Source organism: Bombyx mori, chromosome 24 (genome assembly GCF_030269925.1).
Source record: "Bombyx mori chromosome 24, ASM3026992v2".
NCBI classification, from domain to species: Eukaryota; Metazoa; Arthropoda; class Insecta; order Lepidoptera; family Bombycidae; genus Bombyx; species Bombyx mori.
Window position 1 is genome coordinate 7,943,026 of NC_085130.1, and position 23,358 is coordinate 7,966,383.

At 38.7% G+C, this 23,358-nt stretch overlaps 1 protein-coding gene across 2 annotated transcripts in view; it reads left to right on the top strand.

The window, feature by feature from the left end:
• The window catches only part of LOC101735990 (homeobox protein SIX2), a 48,988-nt gene that overhangs the window by 16,745 nt on the left and 8,885 nt on the right, over window positions 1-23,358 (top strand). For both annotated transcript variants that reach the window (XM_062675751.1, XM_004923139.5), the window contains 5 exons: window positions 3,432-4,189; window positions 17,548-17,758; window positions 18,247-18,374; window positions 19,391-19,495; window positions 21,088-21,146. In XM_062675751.1, the coding sequence (XP_062531735.1) occupies window positions 4,085-4,189; window positions 17,548-17,758; window positions 18,247-18,374; window positions 19,391-19,495; window positions 21,088-21,146 (608 nt within the window). In that variant the 5' untranslated portion in view covers window positions 3,432-4,084. The remainder of the gene's footprint in view (window positions 1-3,431; window positions 4,190-17,547; window positions 17,759-18,246; window positions 18,375-19,390; window positions 19,496-21,087; window positions 21,147-23,358) is intronic.

A 23,358-nucleotide genomic window follows, 5' to 3' on the forward strand; every position in this document is an offset into this window, starting at 1 on the left:
TGTAAAAAAATATTTAAACGGATTTTATGACCTAGTAACTAAGACCTTTAGGTCAAGTCTTATTTTAATTTTAATGATAACTTTTTTATATGAAAAATGATTTTATGTAATGAAATGAAGTTGATTATTATGAAACATGGTACGAAATGCAATGAAATGAGATGATATGGGATGAAGTATAATCTCAGTAAAATGGTGGTCATTTACTGAGACTTTTTCAATGGACTTTTTGGAGGATCTTGAGAAGTTACGTTCAGGAACTTGTTTCATTTTCTCACATTGGTGCACTTTCACATATACTAAACAGTTAATAAACCACCGTTATTATACATTTAAACCTGAAGAAACACTAATTAGACAAAATAAAACAAACCACACAACTTCACTCCTCGCGTTCCCGCCAAAAAGTCCGATTTTTGTTAATGCCAAAACGAATTAGGAACGTCGATAAATATATATTTCGCGTCCCTACCCACCGCGACCAGATCCATGCATCAGGCGGGCCTCCCTCGCGATCGTGTCGATGATAAAAATTACTTAAAACACACAAGAACATTTGACACTATGACCCCTATTGCTGTCTCGTTCGCACTTCATTGTTTCGAACGCGCCGGAAAAAAGACGCGCAGTGAATAATTCTCGCCTGTGGCACACGTAAAGGATTGTCGCATGAATTCAGGGTGTGGTTGAACGAACGAGCGTTTTTTTAAACGCTGTAATTCAAACGCAGAAGTCGGTGTAATTTATTTATTTATTAGGCACACAATGCACATTACAAGCTAAAAAGATACACAAAAAAAAAGACGTGTGGCACTCGGGGACTGCCGCGGTAAAGCTATTGCAAAGCATTTTTTATCAACTTATGCAATTACAATTAGACAATAATAATTTAATATTAAAACAATAATAAAAATAAGACCACGCCATATTTAGCAAAACATTACCTGTCCCCTTCACACTCATAAGCTAAACTGCGTGAGAGAGAGATGGGCAGACTTTTCATGATGCTCATGCAGTGCGACGTCACGCCGCGCGCCTATTCGCAAATACTACACCAGCGCAACGTGTGAATGTGTTGAACGCGAGCTACGTAGTATGCGTAGTAGGGGTGTCAGGTTATTTTCGTTACGGAATTTCTTGATTCAGTCGCCGCGCTCAAGGCCCGCGATAGAAGCTATGCAATAGCTTAATAATAACAACAAGTAAAAAAAAAACTGGCTTATAACATAAGGCATGTGCGCAAACTAAACAAGACAAATGTGCTGAGCTTTTACACAATATTATAAATAATACAATAACTATTGAACAATTACATAACTTACTTTACTAATAACATGGAGGATACCTGTTCGGGTCCCAGAGGCACTCTAGTCGCTGATATTCATTATTGAATTCTATATTTTTATCTGTACTCCATCTTTGGTTTGCCATTTCAACGCTTAAAGAGCGCGCGAGTTAAAAATATCCACGTCCGCACAGCGTAAGCCCTTTCGCTGTGCGGACTGTTCGCCTAGCTTCACGTCGCGTCTACACTATGAAATTAGTTGCATGACACTAATTTCACCAAAAAATCGCGCAGGGCACGAAACTTATTTGCATGCATAAAATTAATGCATGCATTACGAAAATATTAAATGAAACTGTTGGTAAAACTAATTTCACGAAATTAGTTTCATGTCACTATTTTCGTAATGTAAATTCGCCCTAAAGGATATGATTAACGAAATAGCCATTCACTCCTCGATATAGAAAAGCTTAAAACCGCTCGTCTGCATTAAGAAGGCCCCGTTGGAGTCCCCCAGTAAATCTCTCGTTGTCTCCAACTCGGATCTCGTTCGAGTTACAGACAATCTGACGGTATTTCTGGCGATAAACATATGGAATATTGATGACGGCAGTAACATAGATGGCGTGATATCATTTTCATATTATTGTATTCTTTCATAACGATAAATAAACCTTTTTTAATCTTTTTAATATGCGTTAACAATTTTTCACATATCAATAAATAACCCTTTTTTCTAATTTTTTAATATGCGTTGACAATTTTTCACATATATCAATAAATAAGCCTTTTTTTCTATTTTTTTTAATATGCGTTGACAATTTTTCACATATCAATAAATAAGCCTTTTTTCAATTTTTTTAAATATGGGTTGACAATTTTTCACATATCAATAAATAGCTTTTTTTTCTAATTTTTTTAATATGCGTAGACAATTTTTCACATATATCAATAAATAAGCCTTTTTTTCAATTTTTTTAATATGCGTTGACAATTTTTCACATATATCAATAAATAAGCCTTATTTTAATATTTTTAATATGCGTTGACAATTTTTCATCATCACCAAAATAAATACCACTTCGGTTGATATCACATGATGATATCAAATTGCATTCACATCGAAAGATTTGGATCGCAGAGCAAAATATTACTTGAAACTAATTGATTTAGAGTCTACAATTGGAGAACCAAGAAAAAAAACATATAGAAATCTATTTCTGTTCAAAGTAAATGTGACCTTGTTATTTGCTTGTTATCGTCTTCGCGACTTAATGAAAACATTTTATTTTTATTTATTTTTTATTGCTTAGGTGGGTGGACGAGCTCACAGCCCACCTGGTGTTAAGTGGTTACTGGAGCCCATAGACATCTACAATGTAAATGCGCCACCCACTTTGAGATATAATTTCTAAGGTCTCAGTATAGTTACAACGGCTATCCCAATCTTCAAACCGAAACGCATTACTGCTTCACGGCAGAAATAGGCGGGGTGGTGGTACCTACCCGTGCGGACTCACAAGAGGTCCTACCACCAGTGAAACCTACAGCCCACTGAGTTTCTCGCCGGATCTTCTCAGTGGGTCGCGATTCCGGCGGTAGATTCTGCGAAGCACGGCTCTTGCTAGGGCTAGTGTTAGCAAATCCTCTCTGGTTGAGCCTGTGACCTCACTTAGCCGTCTGGGCGTAGCTGAAATAGACTCTTAGGCTACCAGCGAATAGGTAGGACAAAAAAACCTACAGCTTTGTGACAGCCAGCTTTTGGAGTTTATTTATTTTTATTGCCCCTGTAGGCTGACGAGTATACGGCTCATCTGATGGTGAGTGGTTACCGTCGCCTATGGACATCAAAATATCAGGGGCAGAACCAACTTGCTGCCCACCGAAACGCGACCCACTGAGAAGATCAGGCGGGACACTCAGTAGGCCGTGTCTATGTCTATTGTCGACAGTGGAAACTTATCGGTCAATGACAAGAACTGTATCTAGTACAATACAAAAAACGTACATAAATTTTTCGATGCTCATGTTACCCGTGTTTTTTTATTGTTAAAAACGCGAATTTTATATTCAAGTCACTCCGGCACTAGAGTCATTGCTCTGGATATCTCGACAAAAGACGTTAATGTTTTTTCTTTGTTTTCAGGTAAACCCGGGACGGATTTAATTAAAATGCGAAAAAAGAGGAAAACCTTGTACTGCGCCAGCAAGAAATAAACGTGAATGCTTAAAAGATCGCGCGGACTATGCGTGCGTGAACCAGACAGAGACTGGCCGTATACTTATTGTTCAAGTGAAATATTCAAAACTCATTACAAATACAAACAGTGCCACGGTGATTTAAAAAAAAAAAAAACAAACAAAAAAAAAGTCGAACAAACAAGTAATCGCCGTTTTAAAACTCGAACGCTTTTTGTTTAAACGTTTTGGGATTGCCGCCTTCCATGTTTGACTAGAGATGTCTACGTAAATATTTAATATAAGCCACGAGAAAAGCGTTCGAATATTCAAAAAGTCTAAACAACTAATTAAAAAAAAAAACTCAACAAAATCGCTTATTTAAATTTGGAATAATGATTTAAAACATTTAAACTATGTGGATACTTTTAAAATAACATCAGAATTAGCGCGCGATTATAATTTCCAAATTCGAATGTAAGACCAGCGTTAATAAAAGTGATATTCAAATTAGGAACTCGAAACTAATAAAGCTAGACATTCGTGACGCGACTGACGTCACGGCGTTAAGTGCTGTAGTGTGAAACAGTCGTCAAAGTGGCTGGGGACGAGCATCTGGACATGCTGGGGGGCCCCGAGTGGGGGCAGCGGGAGGCCACCCCCCCTAGAGACGCTCCCCTGCCGAGTTTTGGCTTTACACAGGAGCAGGTCGCCTGCGTTTGCGAGGTGAGTGAACTGCGTTATTAGTATGACCGTGTGTGGCCAGATTTAATTGTTTTTCTCATTTCAAATGTCAATGGTAGAGTACCCGCTGTGATTATTTCGCTTCCATCTGTATTTTTATAAATAGTAACAGAATATTTTATTACTAATTTATTAAAAAGTTATATTAACACGTATATTTCGTTTATTATAAATCATATTATAATGATTTAAAAAACCAATTTTCATTTTATATTCCGAGTGTAAGTCTTAAAGCTTGGAACGTATTTTACTTAGACCGTTAATAATTTTAATTTAACTGGTTATGTCTGACGCGAATGGAATAGAATAGACCTCTTTATTTTTAACCGACTTCAAAAAATGTGGACGTTATCAATTCAAATGTATTTGTTTATGTGTGTGTGTGTGTGCTACTTCAGAACTTTCTTCTAGGTTAACAAATTAACATGATTCTTTTTTGGAACGAAGTTCCTTACCGCGCGTTGTGAAAGGGGGCTAGACGGAAAAAATTCTTACGAAAAGTTGTCACGACACTTTTTTTATTTATTTTATTAATATAAGTAATTTTGAACTGTATGTCGGAGTGATAGGACACACTACGGCGCTGCGGAGTCAACGCAGCATCAATCGCGTTTGAGTGACAGCCGCGTGACAGAAGAAGACCGTAGTGTGTCCTATCACTCACTATGTATAGTCTTAGTGTGATGGCTACACAGTGTCTACGTGATGACGGTTATTATTATTATTCATATAAATAGCTGTTTCTTTGTATATTATTATTAAATATTTTTTTTAAATCATTGTGAATAACATAAAGTTGATAACTTTGTAAAGCAGTATTTTTTTATCAATAAAAAAATCATAATAAAAAATGTATACCCGAATAATTATTTTCTTTATACCTCGAATAGAACTTAAAATTAATTTTTTACAATAAGGGACTTCGTTCCTATCTGGTGTCCCACGATACCACACATCTTTTTATTTAAAAACCTTTGCTTCTCATTTGGTCGTTTCCGGGCTATCCATAGTGATCCATATTCATAATTGTCTTCGACTATATTGATGATGCTCTAATTATATTTTGTTAAAGTCTGTTGTCATATTTATTAAACTGTTTAAATTATTACTCAGCATTGTTGTTTAAGCTCCGAACATCAGTTGCATATACCTATAATATGTATATTGAATTATAACATCACAATATTTTTTTTTAACTAGACTCAAAATACTTTATATACTGAATCTTTAGTATCTCCGGTTATATTAAGATAGACAGTAGGCACAACATTAACTACTTACGTAATGGTATCATGCAAGAACTAAGCAGGGAGCTTTAAATTGTGTAATTATTGGCAGAGTAAGTGGGGTTTATTTTGCGCATTTCAGACCTTTAACTCGTAATAGCTTCGGGATTACATAGATATTTAAAAGTCCTCATCATCCCAGCGCGCCAAGTGTGCCCAGTGTGCTTCAGTACGAGTTTTTAAAAGTTCTAGATAGCGTAATAGTTAACTCAAATTTGTATGGTGTTCTGAAGAGAACCTTTGCCGCTAGGAGCTCTGTTCCAATTGCTTACAAACTTGAGTTAACTTTTACGATATCGAGAAGTTTAAAAAAACTCGCACAAGTACACAGAACCCGTTTTGCATTAATTATATTAATACAAAACACAAGATAATGGTGGTTTTTAATGTTATAAAGTCCGATACGATACCAGCACAGATAGATGACAGCGTTCTGCTTATTTCGACCGTGATACAGACACGCTTTTTTTTATTCCTGCCCATTCGCAGAGTCTATTGAGATACTTGTTGTTCAGGGTAGGTTCAACGGTAAAAGGTCTCGTGGACGAAACCCCTGGACTGATCAGATAAAAATCCTTACCCAAACCCCACTTTATGAGTGCCAAGCCTCAGTTCGTAAACTATGGAAAATATCTGTCAAGGTTTTAATAAACAAGGATTCCGCATAACCACGACTGCTCTGCCAAGACTGATGGTAGGACTGGTGGTGTGATTTATTCGTGTTAGGCCCTCTTGTGAGTCCGCACGGGTAGGTATCACCGCCCTGCGTATTTCTGCCGTGAAGCAGTAATGCGTATCGGTTTGAAGGGCGGGGCAGCCGTTGTAACTATATCGATATCTCAAGGTGGGTGGCGCATATACGTCGTAGTAGTCTATGGGCTCCAGTAACCACTTAACACCAGGCGGGCTGTGAGCTCGTCCACCCATCTAAGCAATAAAAAGAGAGTAACCGACTGTGATGGTTATGATTCGCTATTAGCCTAAGAGGCTATTCCAGCTACGCCCAGACGGCTAAGTGAGCTCACGGGCTCAACCTGAGAGAATTTGCTAACACTAGCCCTAGCAAGAGCAGTGCTTCGCTGAATCTACCACCGGATCGGAATTGCGACCCACTGAGAAGATCCGGCGAGAAACTCTGGGCTGTGTCTATGGGTTAGTTCGCTGGTCGACCGAGACAGACACGCATTCGTTTTTGAGAGCACGGGACTGCAATTATATACAATTGAGACTTCAAACTCATGTTCCAGGTCATTAACGTTTGATGTCTACGGTCTCTCGTGACCTCTGAGCGTCAGATCGAAGGTGGCCTCCCCTAATACATCCATCTCTCTACGACTAAACGGACTTTTTGGCGGGAACGCGAGGAGTAAAGTTGTGTGATTTGTTTTATATTGTCTATTTAGTGTTTCTGCAGGTTTAAATGTGTAATAACGGTGGTTTATTAACTGTTTAATATCTGTGAAAGTGCACAAATGTGGGAAAATGAAACAAAGCCGCTGAACGTAATTTCTTGGGATCCTCCAAAAAGTCCACTGAAAAAATCTCAGTAAATGACCACCATTTCACTCAGATTATATTTCATCCCATATCATCTCATTTCATTTCATTTCGTCCCCGTTAATTAATGTCTCAAATAAAACATCTTCATTTCATTTCACTCCATATTATCATTTTTCATAAAAATAAGAATATAAATTAAAATATGACATGACTTAAAGTAAAGGTCTTAGTTACCAGGTCATAAAATCCTTTAAAAAAAATCAACGAGTAAACAAAAAAAATATTTTCGATCGAGAGGCAAAGAAAAATATATAAGCGATATTTTTGAAAATAATTCCAAAAAAATGTTTTTTTTCGTTTCTATCCACCACCAGCGAAATTAATAGGACGGAATCAGCCGTGGTTTCACAGTACCATATTTTATTCGCTGACAGCACAGAATATTCTGCGGTATCCCAGACCTGCTTAAGGAATCAAAATCCGATATTTAATCACTCAGTCGCCTAAAACATACCGGGAGAAGTAAATAGAGGGCCGCCCGGTAACCTTGACAACCGGATATCCGGTTTCAGAGGGGGCGGGGCTTCGTGTATATTGCGATGACTTTTATTCACTGAATTCTCTTTAGAGACATAAGCACTAGAAATATAGCTGGATAATTTTTAAATATTTTTTATGAGGTTTGAAAGGAATCGTCAGCGGTAGGTAGAGCTTAGCTGTGCCCCTGACAATGTCCATGACCATGCGTATCTACGCGCGAAATAGGCAGGGTGGTGGTACCTACCCGTGCGGACTCAGAAGAGGTCCTACCATCAGTAAACGTAGACGTTAATATTAAAAAAGATGTAGGGCAGATGCCGTAACGCCAGAGTATAAAATGGCGTTACGTGGAAATAGTCGGGGTTCACATTATTTCGGATCCTCCTGATCCATTAACAGTGCTTTTAGGTACCTCAAGCATCGGTCATCGTTCTCGTCGAACCCGTCGCTTGCGACAAAGGGCTCGGCGAGTAAAATAACCCACAGACTCAGTCCACTGAGTTTCTCGCCGGATCTTCTCAGTGGGTCGCGTTTCCGATCCGGTGGTAGATTCTGCGAAGCACTGCTCTTGCTAGGGTTCGTGTTTTGCTAACGTCGTCGAGTTTGAGCCCCATGAGCTCACCTACTTGTTAGGTTACGCTGACATAGCCTCTCAAAGTGTCGGGACAGTCAGAACGAAACTGTTGGCTTACAGTGTCATTGTGTAAATTATTTGTTGAAAGTTTTTTTTTATTTATTTTTTATTGCTTAAATGGGTGGACGAGCTCACAGCCCATCTGGTGTTAAGTGGTTACTAGAGCCCATAGACATCTATAAAGTAAATGCGCCATCATTACCACACCTCAACATCATTACCACAGGATTTCTTTATGGTTGTCTCAAAGAGGTCACTTCTATCAGTAAGACCGCCCTATATTTTTACGTATACACGGATTAATTTTTAATCTAATTTATGTTACGATATATAAATCTAGTCCGTTTCAATTCGGCTTTGAAAATGTATTTATATACATATTTTGCTTTAGGATAATTTGTCTATAATCTCGCCCCCGTGGCAACCCTCGTTGTGTATCCCATTATCTTCGCCCTCCAGTAAACAAAGTGGTAACCGATATCCGCCATTAGGGGGCCGCTCATTACTGCATTCTGTTTTGTATACCTACGTAGTACCTATAGAAATAGCACGCGACCGTATCTTGTAACTGCAATTTTGAGATCTATGTATATTTGTTGTCGTCCAGTCTATTCATATGCGACTGTGTCAGTGCTCGAATCCCACAGGCAAGTATGTACTGAGCTTCTCGCCGGATCTTCTCAGAGGGTCTCGTTTTCGATCCGGTGGTAGATTCTGCGAAGCACTGCTCTTGCTAGGGCCAGTGTTAGCAACATTCCGGTTTGAGCCCCGTGAGCTCATCTACAAGTTAGGACGAAGCTGAAATAACCTCTCAAGGCTAGAGTCAATCAGCATAGGTAGGGAAAAAAAGTTCGAATCCCACAGGCAAAAGTATGTGTACTCATTTTTGTAATTAAATGTGTGTAGGATCGTTAAGAATGGAATGTATAATATGAAAAGAGTGTGGAACGGATCGTTAAGATGTGAGTGAGAGACAACGGAGAAGATAATGACATACAGAATGACAGAGAAATAGGAAGATGGCGAAGACGGGTTAATAAAAAATGAGCAAGGCGTAATAAAAGTGTTAATTAATTTTTAAATTATTAATATAACAGAAGATTTTGGAACAGTGAAAGTTTTATTTTATGCGCTGCGATCCCTATTCTACGTGTATATGTAATTAACTCATGTTCAGCGATGACTTCTCAAAAAATCCGGGCCAGGTGACGGGGCAACGCAAGGCCAAATCGTCTCCCGAAACATGTCTTGTCTCCGGATCCATTTTCTGTCCTTAGGCTTCTCGTGGCCTAAATGATAAGACGTCCGGTGCATTCGTATCTAGCGATGTACCGGTGTTCGAATCCCGCAGACGGGTACAAATTTTTCTAATGAAATGCATACTTAACAAACGTTCACGACTGACTTCCACGGTGAAGGAATAAAACATCGTGTAATAAAAATCAAACCCGCAAAATTATAATTTGCGTAATTACTGGTGGTAGGACCTCTTGTGAGTCCGCACGGGTAGGTACCACCACCCCGCCTATTTCTGTAGTGAAGCAATAATGCGTTTCGGCTTGAAGGGTGGGGCAGCCGTTGTAACCACAGATCATAGAAACACAGGAGATATGGCAAGGAGGCGTGGCGCTTGCGAACGCATCTGGCCTCAAAGCGGCTTGATGCCAGTTTCGGTCATTAGTCGAATGTCAACTTGCGACGTCTTCATTGCTTACGATTTTTAACAAAATGCCGCGTTGTTCAGTGATTGTTTGCAAAAATAACAGCTGTATTGTGAATTACAAGAAAGATAGCATCTCATTTCACACGTAAGTACTACAATATTATAGTTTATCATATTGAAATTACAGAATTCATTAAAAAATTTAGAAAAGCGATGATAGATCCCTTTTCATTAGGAACTAAAACCATTGCTTGCTTAGTACAAATGAATCGATGAATCGGCTGCTCTAATAGCGCAATGGATAATTTTTTTACTGATACTCTCACTCACACGATAGTTTCGTGAAGCGGCCGCTGTCGGCTTTTGTGTGTTAGGGTTGTCTGTTATTGTATTGTCTGTATTGTCGATATTTTATACGATCCTATTTAGTACGAATGATTATTTAAGATACAATTAATTATTTAAAAACCCAATTTGTTTCTATTTCTTGATTACTTCACCTAACTTTTATTGAATCAATAGCTAATGGCAATATAGGTAAATAGTAACTTCAGAAACTGAGCATTAAATAACTGATAAAACGTAAAATAAGTGTAGATAATGTGTTGGTTTTTAATATATTGTGGTATTCATGCATCATTCATATAATGATCATCATTTATACCATGCTTTTATTTTAAAACTTTAGCTATCCGAAAGATCCAAAGATAAAAGAAATGTGGATAAATGCGACAGGAAGGGGTCCAAGCTGGTTCCCAACAAAAAATCACACCATATGCTCGTCCCACTTTGAGCCAAAGTGCTTTCAACCATTGAAGAAAGTTCGTCGGCTCTTCGAATGGTCGGTCCCAACATTGAAGTTGCGTATGGTATTGATGAATTATATGGAACCTTCCACATCCAAAGTGTGCTTTTATTCTGAATTGGATAAAAAGGATCCTAATTTGGTAAGTTAAACTATTTTACAACATCAAAAACTTGTTTCTTTTTTTTAATATAAATATAAAACAAAGTAAGTTTTTTATATGAGAAATTATATAAATGCGGAATGTTTTCTTAATTACAGACGGTTGCTTTAAAACTTCCAACCGGAACCGAATCACAAAATCTCACTTGTGAAAAAAACGATAATTCGGAAAATACTGCTCCAACGTCTACAATATATGGTATCGATACAAACTTTAATGCTCGACAAAATAGCATTTTGGAACAAGAAAATCTGGAAAAAAATGATCTCATCGAAACACCTAGAAAGCGTAAATTACGCCAATTGATTTTGGTACAAGACAGTTTCATAAAAACACAAAAAATGCAAATCAGAAGGCTTCAAAAGAAAACCAGCCGTTATCAGAAAAAAATTGCTAATTTAAAGGACATTTTGAAAAACCTTAATGAAAAAAACTTCATTAGTGCTGATCACGTTACGCAATTAGAAAACATTGGAGTAACCGACCTTATCCAGCGTTATGAAAGAAATGTTTCATCGGGTCAAAGTACTAACCAGAAATATCCGCCTGCTTTAAGAATTTTTGCCACTACTCTTCACTTTTATTCGCCAAAGGCGTACGCGTATGTAAGAAAAAAATTCCAAACAGCTTTGCCTCATATTCGAACCATAAAAAAGTGGTACCAATCTATCGATGCTCAGCCTGGATTCACGCAAGAATCATTAAAAGCGATAAAACTTAAAACTGCCTGCACTAAACACAAATTGTTGTGTAATTTAGTTTTAGATGAAATGGCAATCAGACAGCATGTAGAGTGGGATGGAAAACAAATGCACGGGTATGTTGATATTTCTAATTCTGCAGAACAAGGGGATTGTTTACCCGAAGCCAAAGAAGTTCTTGTATTTTTAGTTACCGCAATTAATGGGGCTTGGAAAATACCAGTCGGGTATTTTCTCATTGACGGTGTCACAGGAGAACAACGGTCTAATCTTGTCAGACAATGTTTGGAATTATTAGAAGATACAGGTATTCAAGTTACCTCGATGACTTTTGACGGCTGTCCAGCCAATATCACCATGGCTAAGAAACTCGGATGTTCTTTTGAAGTTGAAAACTTAAAATCATATTTTGAGCACCCCGTTACTCGTCAACCTGTACATATTTTTCTCGATCCATGCCACATGCTGAAGCTATTGAGAAATGCTTTTGAATCATATGGATGTTTCATGGATGCTTCAAATAGGTGTATAAAATGGAGTCATCTAAAAAATCTGTATGACATTCAGGATAAAGAAAAACTGCACTTAGCAAATAAATTACGAAAAAGTCATATCTTTTTCAAGAACCAAAAAATGAAAGTTCGCTTAGCTTCGCAATTATTTAGCAACAGTGTTGCAGATGCCCTGAATTTTTGTTGTGAACTTCAAATCGCTGGTTTTGATGATGTAGAAGGCACTGTGGAATATCTAAAAACTATCAACAACTTGTTCGATGTGTTAAATTCAAGGCATATGGCCCAACTCCATTATAAAAAACCAGTTTGCCCAGGCAACAAAGACAAGGTATTTGAAACTTTAGAAAAGGCGAAACGGTGTCTAACATCTATAAAGCTTTCAGATGGTACAAAAGCTATCATTACACCCAGAAAAACCGGTTTTATTGGTTTATTAGTGTGCATAGAAAGCCTCAAGGCCTTGTATATACAACTAATTGAAAAGGACCAAAAACTTAAGTACATTCCGGCTTACAAAATCAGCCAAGATCATTTAGAGCTTATGTTTGGACATATACGGTCACATGGTGGATGCAGCACCAACCCAACGGCGCGACAGTTTCAAGCAATATATAAAAAGCTCTTGGTAAAGTCGGAGCTTAGAGATGTAGACCAGGGAAACTGTATAGCTCTTGAGGAGGTTTCTTTTTTGTCGTGCTCTTCAGCTGTCCAAAATATAAATCTGACAATCGAACCATGTAAGTTACACGAAGGTAATGACGAAGACGAGATGAGTTTATTATATGAACAAGCCGTATTTGATGAGGAAATCAGTATACTTGTACAAGATGTCACAGAATTTAGTAGCCAGGTAGTGTCATACATAGCTGGATTTATAGTTCATCGTTTGCTAAAATTGCTGAAGTGTGATACATGCTGTAGCGGTTTGATTGCAGATACAATTAATGACAAGCACCTCAAGTTAATAAAATTGAAGGATAAAGGCGGCCTTATATTTCCATCTAGTGACGTAATAACCATATGTAAACGGATGGAAGTAATAATAAAAACATATATTCTTTCATCTAATACCACGAAAATTTTATCAAAAAATATTAGACAAGAGCTCATGTCAAAATCTTTATCGCATTTTTTAGGTATGAATCTTTTTGAAAAAATTAATTTTCACCAATTTAATCAATCGCCAATGAATAACCATTTAATAATTCTTATAAAAGCCGTAATGGAAAAATATGTAAACATAAGATTACACTACTTAACTAAGAACGCTATACCTAAACTGTCTAAGCGGCAAGTTTTAAATAAATATTTACATTTTACTGGTCAATAAAATCCTTAACAATAAAATTCTTGCAGTTTTACTTGTGTTTCTCTTGATTCGAGAAGTTGATATCCTAACTGTTTCTTGGTAGTTAATATAATTAGTTAATATTCCAATTATGATAAAACTTCGCTTGTATAGAGTACCTACGGTCGAGGGAAACTCCGGTATAGTATTCAAGTCAATTTATTATTATTATTATAAGTATTATAGTCAATAAAATTTTAGGAGAGAGAGCAGATAATATAGTTAACTGAATTTTAATCGATACTTTTCTATGATTATCACTTAACATCACTAGTTGCATAACTTGCACATGTGTGTTTATTCAGAGTCCGTAGCTACAGGTAAATGCGCCGCCCTCTTTTTGCATGTGTTCTATTAATGAGTTTATTGGTGTTGCTGTAAGTTTCTTCGTGTGCGGGAGAAATATGAGCTCGTGTGCCGTTCTTACAATTTTTGGTTTTGTGTGAGTGAAGTAAGTGGGAGAAACGCGGAGACATCTGAACACGAATAATTTTTTGTACAAAGCTAATCTCCTTGTTTCTATGATCTGTGGTTGTAACTCTATTGAGACCTTAGAACTTACATCTCAAGGTGGGTGGCCATTTACGTTGTAAATGTCAATGGGCTCCATTAACCACTTAACACAAGGTGGGCTGTGAGTTCGTCCACCCATCTGAGCCATAAAAAAAAACCTCCGAACGGTGACTGGCAAGAGGTGGGTGAGGACTGCCGAAAACCGGGCTCTGTGGTGTAGATTGGGAGACATCTTTGTCCAGCAGTGGACAACTGTGGGCTTATGATGATTATGATACTCTACTCTCCTTGGTTAAAAAGTTCTATCGCTTCCAAACTATTTTTGGGGATGCTATCGTGCGGTGTCTGGGAACCCCATTTTCCAAAACTTGTCGCAACCCATCGTGATAAGGGTCCAGTTTACTCCAACTCCGTATATCTCACTCGTACACAGCTTGGAATCGGAGACTGAGTTTAAAAACAACAAAAGTATCCACAACGCGACAGGAGACTAATGATTCCGTCTAGTCGAAATGTCGCCTTGAAAATTATTATTTGTTTAGGTCTGCCAACGGATGTTTTCGCATCAAAATTTCGCCAAACAACAATTTACGGCCACACAAGAATGTTTCTGTTTATTTATGTGTCCATTGTGATGTTCTTACATGCGATTGACCAATCGAATTGACCTCATTTCATTTTAACACGTTTTTAACCGACTTGAAACAAACACGAAGTTTTCGATATGATAGTTTTTTTTTTCACGTGTGTTAGTTACCTCAGAACTTTTCTCTGGATGAACTGATCTGATGATTGTTTTTTTTATTGGAAATGGTGTTTGTCATGTGGTTCCATTTTCTAGACTTGTCTCATATTAAGGCATATCTAATTGACTTCACTACTGGACTTTTTTACTGGTGGTAGGGCCTCTTGTGAGTCCGCACGGGTAGGAACCACCCCCCTGCCTATTTCTGTCGTGAAGCAGTTATGCGTTTCGGTTTGACGGGTGGGGCAGCCGTTGTAACTATACTGAGACTTTAGAACTCATACCTCAAGGTTGGTGGCGGCATTTACGTTGTAGATGTCTATGGGCTCCGGTAACCAATTAACACAAGGTGGGCTGTGAGCTCGTCCAACCGTCTAAGCAATAAAAAAATTAAAAAGCAGCCCCTAAACGCCAACAACGTGAATCCTACCCACCTTAAGATATGAGTTTGAAGTTCCAGGTTTACAGTACAACGACTAGCCCACCCTTCAAACCGTAAAGCAATAGTGCTTTACGCCAGAAATAGGCAGGGTGGTGGTGGTACCTACCCGTGCGGACTCACAAGACGTCCTACCTTCAGTAATTACGCAAATCATATTTTTGGGTATGATTTTTAATACACGTGTTATTCCTTCAACGTGGAAGTCATTCGTGAACATTTGTTAAGTACGTATTTTATACTGCACTTGCTTCTGGTTAGAAAGTACACATAGATCAAATTCAAATTCAAATTCAAATTGAAAATCATTATTTCAACTTAGATGTCAATATAACACACTTATTGAATGTCAAAATATAAATAACAATGTTAACTCTAACACCGGTTCCAAAAAAGCCACAGTCCTGAGAAGAACCGGCGAAACAAACTCAGCGGGCTTTTTGTTTTTGTTTTTTCTCAAAAAAAATATATTTTTTAAATAAGTAAAAATATTTACGAATAAACGAAAAAACAAGGCAAAAAAAAAAAAAAAGGCCGGGGGCGAGGGCCTCATTCCCACGTAGTGCCATCTAGTAAATAATCCTTAACTTTATAATATGCCTTGTTGCACAAACGTTCCTTGATCAAAATGATTATCAAAATATACCGCCCAAATGAGTTAATTAGGGGTTGAATTTTCACATGCGAATTTCGTCACTTTTTAATGATACATGTGTATTGCACGGTCATCGCTCTCGACGAACCCGTCGCTTGCGACGAAGGGCTCGGCGAGTAAATTAACCCACAGACACAGCCTACTGAGTTTCTGGCCGGATCTTCTCAGTGGGTCGCGTTTCCGATCCGGTGGTAGATTCTGCCAAGCACTGCTCTTGCTAAGGTTAGTAACGTCGTCAGGTTTGAGCCTCGTGAGCTCATCTACTTATTAGCAATATGCTGAAATGGCCTCTGAAAGCCATCAGGTTAGGTAGGAAAAACAAAAGTGTATTGCAGTTTATAATTGTGTTTAGAGTAAGCGCGCCTATTATGGACCACCATAAGGATTTTGTCAAATAAAATTCAGAATTTTAAAGTTTAATCAGCCTTATATATTTCGAACAGTTCCATAATTATTTGGTGTCAAAAATCTATATCTATATATTTATGTATATAAAAATGAATTGCTGTTCGTTAGTCTCGCTAAAACTCGAGAACGGCTGGACCGATTTGGCTAAGAAGTCGTCGTGGCCTAAAGGATAAGACGTCCGGTGCATTCGTATGTAGCGATGCACCGGTGTTCTAATCCCGCAAGCGGGTACCAATTTTTCAATTGAAATACGTACTCAACAAATGTTCACGATTGACTTCCACGGTGAAGGAATAACATCGTGTAATAAAAACCAAACCCGCAAAATTATAATTTGCGTAATCACTGGTGGTAGGACCTCTTGTGAGTCCGTACGGGTAGGTACCACCAACCCGCCTATTTCCGCCGTGAAGCAGTAATGCGTTTCGGTTCGAAGGGTGGGGTAGCCGTTGTAAAATTGCAAAAATTTGGCCGCGGGAGGGTAAAGCTTAGCGTGCGCTGACCGACGGCTCGGTGCGAAGGATGTTCTTTAAGAAGCACGGGTAGTCCATATTACAGAACCAGTCCATAATTGGCGCACTCACTCTAACTAGAGGTCCCGCAGTAGTCGAAATTTGACTATAATTAATTGGAATTGTAAGTTTGTACACTATTATGCTTCTATAATCACAAATTTCACCAAGGCTACTCTATAAAAAAATATTAATAAAGACAAACGATATTTAATCTATTCTCAATTTGACCACAGGCGTCAAGAACAAAAGTTTGACAAAAAATAAATAGTATGCATGCGTGTGTGCGTCAAATACATGGTATGTAGTGTGTGTAATGTTTTCTTTATTGATTTAATATATCTTTTATGCATTATTTAAAAAAAATATTAGCATTGTGCTTTTTTTTTTCCTACCTAAGCCGGTAGCCTTGAGAGGCTATATCAGCGGAACCTTAACTAGTAAGTGAGCTCACGGGGCTCAAACCTGACGGCGTTGCTAACACGGACCCTAGCAAGAGCCGTGCTTCGCAGAATCTACCGCCGGATCGGAAACGCGACCCACTGAGAAGATCCGGCGAGAAACTCAGTGGGTTGTGTCTGAGGGTTAATTTACTCGCCGAGCCCTTCGTCGCAAGCGACGGGTTCGACGAGAACGGTGACCGGTGCTTGAGGTACCTAAAAGCACCGTTAGTGGATCGGGAGGATCCGAAATGACGTGTTTGGGGCGACGTCGAATGCTTTCCATCTTTCCGCAGGATCGGGAATTGTGCACTTCTTCTCTATATTCTCTATAAGTGTGGAAAATTTCATACTCCTCCGTCCGCGCAATTTTCAAAAGCACGTATTAATATATAGATATCATGATACGCCCGTACCAAGTGAGAGCGGGTGGCTAGTTTGGAACCCTACTAAAGTCCCCTTTTTTCGTACAGGTCCTTCAGCAGGCCGGCAACATAGACCGGCTGGGGAGGTTCCTCTGGTCGCTGCCGGCATGCGAGCGTCTTCACGCCCACGAGTCGGTGCTGAAGGCGAAGGCCATGGTCGCCTTCCACCGGGGGAACTTCAAGGAACTGTACAGGCTGCTGGAGTCGCACAACTTCAGCGCACACAACCACGCAAAGCTGCAGAGTCTATGGTTGAAAGGTTTGTTCGGTTTCTAAGATGGTTCGCTTTTTTTTTTATTGCTTAGATCGGTGGATGAGCTCACAGCCCACCTGGTGTTAACTGGTTACTGGAGCCCATAGACATGTATTACGTAAGTACGCCACCCACCTTGAGATATAAGTTCTAAGGTCTCAGTATAGTTACAACGGCTACCTCACCCTTGAAACCGAAACGCATTACTGCTTCGCGGCAGAAATAGGCGGGGCGGTGGTACCTACCCGTGCGTACTGACAAGAGGTCCTACCACCAGTAATTACGCAAATTTTAAATTTGCGGGTTTGGTTTTTACTACACGATGTTATTCCTTCACCGTGGAAGTCAACCCATTAGAAAAATTGGTACCCGCCTGCGGGATTCGAACACCGGTGCATATTGCTACATACGAATGCACCGGACGTCTTATCCTGTAGGCCATGACGACTTCAAAAGTCTATGATAAGAGAAAGGAACAAATTGTATATGTCCAGCTCACTACATGGAAGCGGAGCGGCTTCGGGGTAGGCCACTCGGAGCAGTTGGCAAATACCGGGTGAGGCGTAAATTCCCCCTCCCCAGAACGATATGGGACGGAGAGGAGACCTCTTACTGTTTTAAGGTACGTTTCCTTATTTACTAACTAAAATATGAAGCGTTTTACAAAATTCCAGCCACTAAAAAGCGAAAATTACAAGCAAATTTCTCGCTGGATCTTCGCATCGCCAAGACCTTGAAGATTTGACGTAAATCTCTCTTTCGGGTTGATCTGTGGACTATTTCGATGCACAGAATCATCATAGACGATTGTTTCTCTGATTTTTCTTCTTCCCAGTCGTAGTACACTCCTGGCGGAGTGGTCGTGGTTATGTATGTCTTATTGCTTGGTTGCGGCCTTTTGAGAGACTTCTCCATCTCTCTCTATTTGTGACGGTACTTGTACATTCAGTAAGGGAAACACTTAGTTGATGATTTAATCAAGTCTATCCACCTCGTGGGCGATCGGCCGCGAGACTGTTGACCGCTTAGTCTTTCTTGAACCACTAATTGTTCCAATGAGCTTTCATTACGAATGATACAATGTTTCATTACGAATGTTTCTCTGATATAATTACCATTAATGGCATTTCGGTAGTCAGCGGTTTGGCTCTGCCCCTGACATTGCTGAAGTCCATGGGCGACAGTGACTACGCACCATCAGGGGGCCCGTATTCTCATCTGCCTCTAAGGACAATAAAAAAATACTACAAGTTTTTCTACTTTATCCCAAGCTGTTTCTGGCGTATATCGACGACAATGGCATAAATGCTGGTGGCAATGCGGGGATCTATGTGAGCATTAGATGAGTATTAGGTGAGCATGGCTCAAGAGACGTATAGAAGTTCATTATTGCAAAAATCCACTTGGCGTATTGCAATTTCGCGCGAATGATCCCTGCGATCCGCTCTGAGAGTTTCTTTTCTATGACCACTTTAGACCACGTGGGCAGCGGGATCTTCATTCATCTGAATCAAGATGGGACCATATACAATTGACACGTCGACCTCATTTTCCAATTGCTTGTGATCTCAGCCCTGCGCCCGTGCATTCATCTCAGGAAAAAGGCTCACATATCTCAAACATAATTTTTTCGTACAGGAAAAGTCCAGATCCGTCCTCCGCGACTGGTATCTCCACAACCCGTATCCTTCGCCACGAGAAAAGAGAGAGCTGGCCGAAACGACCGGACTAACCACAGTACAAGTCAGTATATTTCCTACCAATAACTTTCATATGGGCAATATAGTGTTCAGCAATACCAGTTTTTACTACCATCAAGGAGACGCACAATTGTGAGCATCTGTGAGCACACGTGAGCACCGATGAGCACGCATGAGTGCCTGTGAGCACACGTGAATATTAATAACGCCTTGACATCAGCTCGCAATCAATTTGTCGAGTTACAGAAAAAATACATTAGACGTAGTTCGCAATAAAATATAGTTTATATTATGCATTTATTACTTCGGCGCACAAATTGTGGTCCGATGGTAACATTACACCACCGCAGCACTTCCTCAAACCTGTTCGTATAGTGTTACTGATATCAGATACATTATTTTAAATTCTAATACAATGTTGTTGAGATATGTACAATGTCAATGTTAGTCTAAAAAAACAAGGTTTTTTATAAACAGCGAAAGAAAAAAAAAACGTTTTTTTTTTTAAAGTAAAATTGGCGAAATAGGCAAATATATAATTGTTATGTGAAATATAATTATTTATTTATTAAAAGGAGAACCAACAGCCAACAATTTTTTAATTTTTTATAATAATATAACAAATAATGGAAACAAAAAGACAATTAAAGGTCCTCATCAATATAAACAAATATACTATTTAACTACTACTAATATATATTGCTATTACTAATATATATGTAACCTCTATCCGATTAATCCTTAAAGAGGTTAATATGTTATTTATATAATTCTTCTATAGATGACATAAATAGAATTTCGATTATTGAAACATTAGAATATTAGACATATAAAGAGCATTTTTGCAATATTAAAATATAAAAAGATATAAAAATAATGGTGAAGCTTTAAATGTTGTTTCTCTTTATAAGAGCAACTCAATTGCTATAGTTTTACAAAGCTAAACTGTATTTTGATTTAAATAAATAAATACATTATATATATTATAAATATAATATTTTTATGCACGAAATTACACAACACTCCAGGTGCGGGATCAATGTCCTCACACGGACGCGACTCACTTCATTATCGATTGAAACTCACAACTTAAATAAATAATAGTTTAAAAAAACTAACAAAATACACTTTTATAGACAATCCAACTAAAAAATAGAAAATAAATTTTAATATATTTGAATTAAAAATAGTGTAAGAAAAAATGATTTTATTGTAAAAAAAAGCGTATGGTGCTATTCAGGATATTATCAAAATAACACTTCTACTCATATATGTTCATAAAATATTTTAAACTACTGATACCATGCACGCCACGCGTTTTCAAAAGCAAGCGCAAAATCATTTTTTCTTACACTATTTTTAATTCAAATTTATTAAAATTTATTTTCTATTTTTTAGTTGGATTTTCTATAAAAGCGTATTTTTTTAGTTTTTTCAAACTATTATTTATTTTTCATTTTTTAGTTGTTTTTCAATAAATTTTTTTAATATTGAATTGTTTTGTGTACAGTAAAGAATACTGTCTCTTTCTCTACTCGCTCGGTAAATCTATCATAACCCTTCGAGGTTACTGGAATAGGTAAGAAAAAAAAAGAGGGTATTGCAATAATGACGATATGGATTTTCGGTTTTCAGGTATCGAATTGGTTCAAGAATCGCAGACAGAGAGACAGACAAGCCGAGCATAAAGATAGGTGAGTGTCAAGGCGGATTTCATTTTTAGGAAACTTTAACCGCTTCTGAGGTCTAGACTGCGCGTCATAAAACGGCCAAGTGACACATCATAGTCGGTTACTTTTGGCAGAGTAGTCGTGGTCATGTGGGATCCTTGTTTATTAAAGCCTTGACAGATGTTCTCCATAGTTCGCGGACTAAGGTTTGGCGCACGCACCCGTCAAGTGGGGTTTTGGATACCCGATCCTGTAGACCAAATGATAAACAGTCGACGTCGCCCAAAACACGTCATCACGGATCCTCCCGATCCATTAACGGCGCTTTTAGGTACCACAAGCGCCGGTCACCGTCCTCGACGAACCCGTCGCTTGCGACGAAGGGCTCGACAAGTGAATTAACCCATAGACACAACCCGTTGAATTTCTTGCTGGATCTTCTCAGTGGGTCGCGTTTCCGATCCGGTGGTATCCGGTGGCCAGTGTTAGCAACACACCCGGTTTGAGCTCCGTGAGCTCACCTACACGCCAAGGAGAAGCTGATATAGCCTCTCAAGGCTATCAGCATAGGTAGGAAAAAAAAGTAGGGGTTTTGGTAAGGATTTTCACTTGAACAGTCCAGCGCATGGGGCTTCGTCCACGAGGTCTTTTACCATTGACCCTACCCAGAACAACAGGTTTCTCGATAGACTCTACTGGCCGTCGCGTTACGTGTCCAAAATATCGAAGAATCCCGGAACAGCCATTGAGAGCTGTTAAGTTCCTTTAGGATCGTATTGTCGGTGCGATGCTCAGTTGCATTACGTAACAAAAATAATAAAACCTTTTCGCGGCATTTCGAACACCTGGCAACCATAGACAAAGCACAGATAACACAAACAGGGGAGGGTATTGTCTATAACCATTTCGCTGGCTTCGTGTAACGTGATACTTTGTGTACGTATTCCCTGTACACACTAAATTAATCTTTATTGGACCGAACGTAAATGTCAAAACGAGTTGTCCGCGATGAAGCAGCATTTACAGGTACTGGGAAACGCAAGGGAGAATCGTCTTTAAAGAGTGCGTAATATTGTTCACATTCGCATTTCTAGCAATTGGCTCAACAGTACTACTAATCTGAAATACATTTATGTACAAACGAAATAGACCTTTATCGCTAAGAAGATTCATATATGTTTTAAATAGCTTTAAAAATATTGCATTAACACCAAAATTAAAACAATGTTGATTTTTTGTTGTCGTTCTGTTGTTTATGTATTACGCTATTTAAACTCATCTCTTCACTATAGTAATACTTACTAGTCGAACTCGACAAAGAGTTCGACGTGCAACCTAACCCATACATCAGCCCGCTGAGTTTCTCGCCTGATCTTCTCAGCGGGTCGCAATTTCGATCCTGTACTAGATTCACTCGCGAAGCAGTTGCCCTTGAGTTGTTAGGTCTCTTTTGGGAGTCCTTGCGTAGCTGTTAGCCTATTCCGTCCCCTTCTAGCTTCGTCCTGATGAAATAGGAAAGCCACCGTGCCACCAGTAATCCTTCATTCCTAAAAAAAAAAGAATTAAAACTAGGTGCGACTCGTGGTTTCGCCCGCGTGATAAGAAAACAGTCAGTGTAGCTTCTCGTGGGAATTACATGTTTTTTCGAGTTAAAAGGTGGCGTATGTCACTCCCCTTATACTATCATTAAAAAAAAAACATTTCAATCCATTGCTTCGTTTCAAAGTGAACGAAAGACCAACAAACAAACACCCTTTCACGTTTACTATAATTTAATATTAATGGTTAGTAATTTCTGCCGAAAATCCTTCCGGCAAAATACATCGATTTAAATCTCGAAACATCGTTATCATCAGCTGAGTCGTACACAAAAAAAAAAACAACAACAAAATATCTATATCTAAAATCGAGTTTGAGCGCGAAAGAGACAGATATCTGCAAGTTAAAACGAGACAGACATAATGTAACATGAAACCCGCACATCTGCGTCCTAAAAGCAATGGTAGACGCCACTCGCTCATCGGTGGATAAAAAATTATTATTTAACCGTGTAACTCGGAGCTTTCAACATGCGAAACGTGACTGGACGTTGTCGAAAAGCTTTAAGCTTAGACGGGTGAACGAGCTCCCGGCCTAACTGGTGTTAAGTGGGCACCGCCACGAATAGATTTAAAAGGACGTTAATAGCGCCATCTACCTTAAGATATAAGTTTTTTTTATTGCTTAGATGGGTGGT